This window comes from Blastocystis hominis, assembly GCF_000151665.1.
Source record: "Blastocystis hominis, Singapore isolate B (sub-type 7) whole genome shotgun sequence assembly, scaffold_24".
Classification (NCBI taxonomy): domain Eukaryota; class Bigyra; order Opalinata; family Blastocystidae; genus Blastocystis; species Blastocystis hominis.
In genome coordinates this window covers 175,748-183,377 of record NW_013171832.1, presented here as the reverse complement: position 1 = coordinate 183,377, position 7,630 = coordinate 175,748, and the positions used below count along the sequence as shown (strand labels likewise).

Here is a 7,630-nt window from a genome sequence, read left to right as displayed (position 1 = left end):
ATATTCAGTTAGGGTGCAATCGAAACGAGGTTTCTACACGCGAGCTGGTTTTGTCAATGTTTCAACGGATCGATACATCATTCGATTTGGTGGTAATTCAATCTGAAAAACCGATGGTGATGATAAAATGGGTACTTTTCTAACGAGTGTTACTCCTTTTATAGATCCAGCATAAGCTTTCCCGTAATGGTGTGTTAATTATGAGGCGCTGGTTAGATCCTGTGGAACGAAGAGAAATCGAAAGCGTTTTAGCCAAGTCTTTTATTCCTTTGGGAACATATCCTTGATATAGCATAATAGATGAGTGTTTCGTTCCCTTCATGACACTGTGGATGCTCCTCCAGAGTTTGATAAGACGCATGATGAACATTTTGGAATGGCTGGGTTTAGGAAGAAGTGAGTGGGTGGTTGAGTTGGTTGGCTGGGTTGGTTGGCTGGGTTGGTTGGTTAGTTAGTTGGTTGGCTGGGTTGGTTGGTTAGTTAGTTGGTTGACTGGGTTGGTTGGTTGGTTAGTTAGTTGGTTGTTTTGTTGGGTTGTTGGATTGTTTGTTTGCAAACTATTTTGTTTGCTTACTAGTCTTCCTAGTGGATCCTATACTTTGTATTCTATTTTTTCAAATATCCAACACACATACTCTCCCCTTCATACCTTGCTCCCAGTTTCTCTTACTAGATTAGTTTTATACAAACATTAGAATCACGTTTCCCAAAATCCTTTCTCTTACATAGGACGTTACACGTCAAACTAAGCAGAGTATAAAACGCCCCAAAGGAAATAACTCCCAGCGCAACTCTCTCTGTAGAACTGGACGTTATTTGCCGAACAATGTATTCCGGCTGGAAGGAGTAGTAAAAAGAAAGACCGCTTGGCGACTCTTCCATAGATTTTATCGATGCAGCATACTCAAAATGATCATTCTGGCTGTTTTCTTTGACTTCATACACTTTCAGATTGATCACCGTGTTTTGCCCTATTAAAGTAATCGTGTATCACAAGATAGCAACCTTCTCCCCCTTCATATCCTTGAAGACTTGAGGAAAATGTGTGTTGTGAAGTATTGCCAAACGTTAAACTCAATATCTTAAAACAAAGGGGACGATTCCTTGCTGAATATTGTTCTTTTTTGTGGGTCAGTACACCTTTTTTGCTTTGAATCTTTAAACTTCCTCCCCCCTAAGTGTTACATGTCTACTCCCTCTCTATACAGGCTCGACACTGGTATTTCCATAGATTCGGCAAACTTGTTTCTGTAAATCGGACTCCATACTGATCTACAGTCTATCTGCTATGTGAATTCTCATACGTTTTTCGCAGATACCCCAAGAGGAGAAGAAGGAGAGAAAGAAAGAATTTCGTATTCCAAATCTTAAAAGAAGGCCCTTTTCTTAAAAGTACCATCACAAAGGCTGTTCTTAACTAGAATATCCATGCTCATTATTGTAGACTGCAAAAAATAATTCCGAGTATGAACAGAGGTTTTCACCGATTCAGCTGGAACAAGGAAAATTGTCACAATAGCCGTGCATACTGATACAGTTAGAATGAATAGCGATACTAACAGTGAGTACTTCCCAAAAAACACTACCTAACCCTCCTTGAACAGTTTTTGTATACAAACCGATAAGAGGCTTATCGAATATATCAAACTGCTTCATGTCTACTAAGAACAATGACAATTTTGATGTTGGTCAGAATTCTATAGGAGCCGTTCTTATTTCTAGTTCTCACACTAACTTTTTTTATTGGTAACACAGCGAATGCATTACTATTGTTGTCCATTTTCGAAACAATCAATCAATCATTTGTTACTTGTGGAAACAAGTATAACTAAATATTTATCGTGTCTCCACACGTTAATCGTGTCTAATAATAATTATTCCTATTCCTATTATTATTCTCTTTCTTATGACGAAATGTGCCCGAATACTTTCCTTCCCTATTCTTGTGCATATTCTACTTTGTAAAATATCAATATTGAATTCTGGAAGGTCCATATCTAAAAATTGAATGACAAGAAGTGGCGGTCTTTTCCTACCTCTCGTGAGTTTTTCGAATTCTATTAGTACTTTATAGATTTCATTTTTTTATATTCTATGGAAATCACGCTGTCTGCAGTATGTGGAACCTCCTATCAGTTGTCTTTTATTGTCAAGAGGTGACCCTGCCCTTTTCTAGTATCGATGCTAGATAAGCTGCTATTTCGTGGGAAACAGCCTGCCATATTTTATGAGTACTATTTATATTGCGTTAGGATTCTTCGTTTTGATTTGGGGTGTCTTCTTATCTTTCCTCCTTTGAAATCGTTTTGGTTGTCTCTTGACTGCGATTTGACGACCTCTTGACTACCTCGTGGACGTCTCTAGTTCATTTTAAAGTTCGAAATACGGTTCTGTGGCCAGCTGCTTTTGGGAACATTACTCTCCATATCCAGCGGATAGAATGTCCCAATTTAGATGATTTCATCGTATTAAGTAATACATGATAGTATTCAGAGAGCCAGTGTGATTCTAGAATCTTGGCTTCTTTCGTGATGATATTCCTCTCTTTGAGTTGATGTCGCTTTTTCTTGTCCTAGTTTGCTACATACAGCTAGTTTTTTATCACACTCCCCCATGTCTCTGATGGGGTTTCCTATAGCTTTCTAGCGTCCACTCCTGGCTAGTTTGTTAGAATCCCTCATTCAATGTGCCAATACCCTTAATATCAACAAGAAAAGACAATTGATAGAAGGCGACAGAATAAAAAAAGACGCAGAGTTCGCTAGTATAACCGCGATCGTGGAAGTATTGGCATCTGTGCCCTTATTTTCACATATTTTTTCTGCAGGAGTGCGTTGTGGTGGGCACTGGGATTTTATTTTGATAAATTAGAATAACCACTTGAAAATGCTTGCTGCTACTAGACAACTTGCCAAAACCTCCGTTCGTGCTATGGGTATCTGCAACTACCCTGAGGCCTGGACCAAGATTGCTACGAAAGAGTTGAAGGGAGAATCTCCTGGTAAGGTTCGATTCGAGATTGTAATTTTTAGAGACTCTTTGCTTCAAGACTCCTGAGGGAATTCAGATGAAGCCCATGTTCATGAAGTCGGATCTCGAGGGAATCACTCTGGATGATTGCTCCGCTGTGTTCCCTTTCACTCGTGGTCCTTACGCCACCATGTACACCAAGAAGCCTTGGACCATTCGTCAGTATGCTGGTTTCTCCACCGCTGAGGCCTCCAACGCCTTCTACCGTAAGAACCTTGCTGCTGGACAGCAGGGTCTTTCGGTTGCCTTTGATCTGGCCACTCACCGTGGTTACGACTCGGACCATCCTCGTGTGGTTGGTGATGTCGGTATGGCCGGTGTGGCAATTGACTCTGTCGAGGATATGAAGGTTCTGTTCAACGGAATTCCTCTGGACAAGATGTCTGTCTCCATGACCATGAATGGAGCTGTGCTTCCCGTGATGGCCTTCTACGTGATTGCCGCCGAGGAGCAGGGTGTGAAGCAGGAGTTGCTCCGTGGTACCATCCAGAACGATATCTTGAAGGAGTTCATGGTGCGAAACACCTTCATCTATCCTCCTCATGAGTCTCTGCGTATCATCCAGGATATCATGGGATACACGTCTGTGCACATGCCCAAGTTCAACTCGATTTCCATCTCTGGTTACCATATGCAGGAGGCCGGAGCTGACGCCATGCTGGAGATGGCCTTCACCATTGCTGATGGTATTGAGTACGTGCGCACTGCCGAGGCTGCTGGAGTGTCTGTGGATAAGGTGGCTCCTCGTCTGTCCTTCTTCTTCGGTATTGGAATGAACTTCTACATGGAAGTGGCCAAGCTGCGTGCTGCTCGTCAGCTGTGGGCCAAGCGCATCCAGAAGCACTTCCACCCTCAGAACCAGAAGTCGCTGCTTCTGCGTACTCACTGCCAGACTTCGGGATACTCGCTGACTGAGCAGGATCCTTACAACAACATCATTCGTACCACGATCGAGGCTATGGCTGCCGTCATGGGAGGCACCCAGTCTCTGCATACGAACGCTCTGGATGAGGCTCTGGGTCTTCCCACTGAGTTCTCTGCCCGTATCGCTCGTAACACCCAGCTGATCATTCAGGAGGAGACCGGTATTTGCAAGACCGTGGATCCTTGGGGTGGAAGCTATGTGATTGAGTACTTGACCAACCAGCTGGTGAAGGGAGCTGATGCCATCATCGACGAGGTCGAGTCTCTTGGTGGTATGACCAAGGCTATTGCCTCCGGTATGCCGAAGCTGCGTATTGAGGAGGCTGCTGCTCGTAAGCAGGCCCGCATTGACTCTGGAAAGGAGACGATTGTTGGTGTCAACAAGTACAAGCTCGCCAAGGAGGATGCTGTGGAGGTCCGTGAGGTCGACAACACTGAGGTGCGCAACTCTCAGATTGCTCGTCTGAAGGAGCTTAAGGCGAAGCGTGATAACGACGCTGTCCGCCGTGCTCTGGAGGCTCTGGAGTACTCCAGCAAGCTCACCGAGCCTACTGGTAAGGGAACTGATCCTAACAACCTCATGAACCTTTCGATCAATGCTGCTCGTGTGCGTGCTACTCTGGGAGAAATCTCGGATGCTCTGGAGCATCACTGGGGACGCTACACTCCTCAGCAGGAGATGGTCCATGGTGCCTACATGCAGGAGTACACTGAGGACTCGAAGACCAAGGTGTTCCAGGATGTGAGCGAGCGCGCTAAGAGATTCGAGGAGAAGACCGGTCGTCGTCCTCGTGTCTACATTGCCAAGATGGGACAGGATGGTCATGACCGTGGCGCCAAGGTCGTAGCCACCGGTTACGCCGATATCGGTTTTGATGTGGATGTGGGTCCTCTGTTCCAGACCCCTGCTGAGGCTGCGCGTGCTGCTGTGGATGCTGATGTCCACGTTGTCGGATGCTCTTCCCTGGCTGCTGGACACAAGACTCTGATTCCCGAGCTGATTGAGTGCCTGAAGAAGGAGGGCCGCGATGATATCGTTGTGGTCGCTGGAGGTGTGATTCCTCCCAAGGATTACGACTTCCTGTACAAGGCTGGAGTGTCTGCTATCCATGGTCCTGGTACTCCCATTACTACTAGCGCAAATGATGTGCTTGATATTCTGGAGAAGAAGAACTTCAAGCTCTAAAATTGCTGATAGTATTGAAATAGGAAAACAAACGCAACTTTTATTTGTTTGTTTGTTGTGAAATAGTAGAATGCTATGAATGGTGTGAGGTTCTTCTATCGTGGTGTATGTTACAAGCATTGCGTTTGGTCTTTATTAGAGACTGTTTCTACTACTATTATTATTATTTATATACGCCTGTTCAATCCTATCTCATTCCCTTTCGTTTTCATATCTCATTTCCTTTCGATTTCATATCTCATTCCCTTTCGATTTCCATATCACTTCGCTTTGCAAAAAGAGTACCACCATTAAAGAGAGAAAGTACGATACAATATCACATCATTTTTTAACGACACGAAGTGAAATCACAGAAACAATATCCTTGTCGAGCCCAAACACGAAACATCACCTCTCAGAAAACCCGTTTCCAACAAACCAAATCAACGACTAACCACAGGAAGCAGCTTTCTTCGAATTAATTGCTGACGCTCCTGACATTCAGATATATCCGCATCCTCATTCACTTTCATCCACTCTCTTATCTCGACCAACATATCGTTCATCTGCTGAATCCAGTCCGTGGTCATGCGAGGATTTCTCGAATTCAGCAGCGCGTGTCCTTCTTCCACCAAGCAATCCAGAATACTCATCTCGGTATGACGAGCCACCAACTCCCTGTCCTCGAAAGCCTTTTCCTCCGCCTCCCGAATCAAGCGAGGGATCTCTGCAGAATCCACGGAATTGCCCAAAAAGATGTCGGACACCTTGTGAACCTTCTCCGGAATATCCACCTCCGTAATGAGATGGTAGTTCGAGTTCACCGTCATCTTCACCTTGATCGTCATTTCATGCGCACGGCACAGAGGCAGGTCTTCGAGCAATATTGTGTCCAGAACGATATTGTTACGGAGCAGCGACCGCTCCCCCATCACGATATGAAACAATATTTTGTTCTGGTAGTCCGTGGGCGTTGTGAACTCCAGCACGCTGTACGAAGGAATCGGAGACCCCCGAGGAATCATCTTCTCGATAATTCCGCCATGGAGTTCGATGCCCAGCGACAGCAACACCGAAGATGGGTACTGCTTTATTTGTTGGGAGGAAAGGTACGCCGCGTAAATCGCTGCGCCCGTGGCCACAGCCTCGTCGGCGTTGATTCCTTTGCAGATCTTACTGTTGTCGAAGCGTTCTCCCAAAAGACGCTGAATCCGGGGAATTCGAGTGGACCCACCAACCAAAATCACATTGTCAATCTGCTCTTTCGAAAGTTGGGCTTTTTTGAGGGTCCGCTCAACAATCGAGATCGTTCGGTTGAACAACTCTTTATTTAGATTCTCAAAAAGAAAGCGAGACACAGAGTAAGTAAAATCAGAATTGTCAAACTCAACCAAGGAGGAGGACGCAACAGAAAGCTCCAATTTGCAAGACTCTGCTACAGCATGCATTCGAGCACGCCAAACCCGGTCGTTCATAACGTCTTCGCCCTTCTGCTTCTCATACTGGAAAAACAGATAGTTCATGAGCATGCGATCAAAATCCTCTCCACCCAGATGGTTATCTCCATCGTGCGTCAACACCCTTATCGTACTGTCACTCACTTGCAAAACAGACGCATCGAAGGTACCGCCACCAAGGTCATATACAAGAATGTGCTGCGTTCTGCTCTTTTGTTCAAAATGATACGCTATTGCAGCAGCCGTTGGTTCATCCAGCAACTGCAGTACATTGAGACCCACCAGCCGAGCTGCAGTACTCGTTGCTTTGCGCTGGGCTTCCGTAAAGTACGCAGGGACTGTAATCACCACGTCGTTGATGACGTGGCCCACAAACGCTTCCGCCTGAGATCGCAAATAACGCAAGATCATGGCACTAATCTCTTCGGGGGAGTAATACTTGGTCTCGCCTTCGGATGTCTCTATTTGGATTTTAATATTGTTGTCATCATCAGCTACTACTACATAGGGCAATAAAGATAGATCGCTTTTAATTACTTCGTCTGTTATCTTGTGGCCAAGCAATCGCTTGCAGTTAAAAACAGTGTTCTTATGGTTCACCGTCATTTTCTTCGAGGCTGCATTGCCTACCAATACTCCATCCCGGAGGAATGACACCACTGAAGGTGTTATTCGCTTTCCACAATCATTCGGAACTATGGCAATCTGCCCATTTTTCCAGACAGCAACACACGAATTGGTAGTTCCGAGATCGATTCCCATCACATTATAATTATTTGGATCCATTTGCCGCTGTCCTTTCCAAAAACCTGAATAACTAAAAGGAAAAAGAAAAAGAAAAAATATTCAGTATTTTTGTAGTAGTATGAATAGTATGAATAATAATAAGAAAACATACACTTTTTTTGGTATTCTATACTTATCGTTTTTAGATTCTAACTATTTTCAATTGGCTGTATGTTGTAACAAGACAATGCCTTCACATGCGAACCACGTTCTTTATCCTTTTCCTTCGTGACATTTCAAGTGGCTTCGCATTTTATCATCTTCTTCT

General features: G+C 44.5%; 2 protein-coding genes; one reads left to right on the top strand and one right to left on the bottom strand.

Annotated features, from left to right (window-relative positions):
* Window positions 1–2,870: 2,870 nt before the first annotated feature.
* On the top strand, window positions 2,871–5,185 carry GSBLH_T00003076001 (Methylmalonyl-CoA mutase). XM_013041751.1 has 2 exons: window positions 2,871–3,001; window positions 3,033–5,185. The coding sequence occupies exons 1-2, from the start codon at window positions 2,887–2,889 to the stop codon at window positions 5,138–5,140; spliced, it is 2,223 nt and encodes a 740-aa protein (XP_012897205.1). The 5' UTR covers window positions 2,871–2,886; the 3' UTR covers window positions 5,141–5,185.
* Window positions 5,186–5,562: 377 nt separating this feature from the next.
* On the bottom strand, window positions 5,563–7,362 carry GSBLH_T00003075001 (uncharacterized protein; the record flags this gene model as incomplete). The annotated part of the gene is made up of 1 exon (XM_013041750.1): window positions 5,563–7,362. The coding sequence occupies one exon, from the start codon at window positions 7,360–7,362 to the stop codon at window positions 5,563–5,565; it is 1,800 nt and encodes a 599-aa protein (XP_012897204.1).
* Window positions 7,363–7,630: the final 268 nt, after the last annotated feature.

What these genes read in the sequence shown, in the direction of transcription:
- GSBLH_T00003076001 (XM_013041751.1), top strand. Translation starts at nt 2,887, where the DNA reads ATGCTTGCTGCTACTAGACAACTTGCCAAAACCTCCGTTCGTGCTATG. An exon ending in GTTGAAGGGAGAATCTCCTG is followed by an intron (nt 3,002 to 3,032) that starts GTAAGGTTCGAT and finishes TGTAATTTTTAG; the next exon opens with AGACTCTTTGCTTCAAGACT.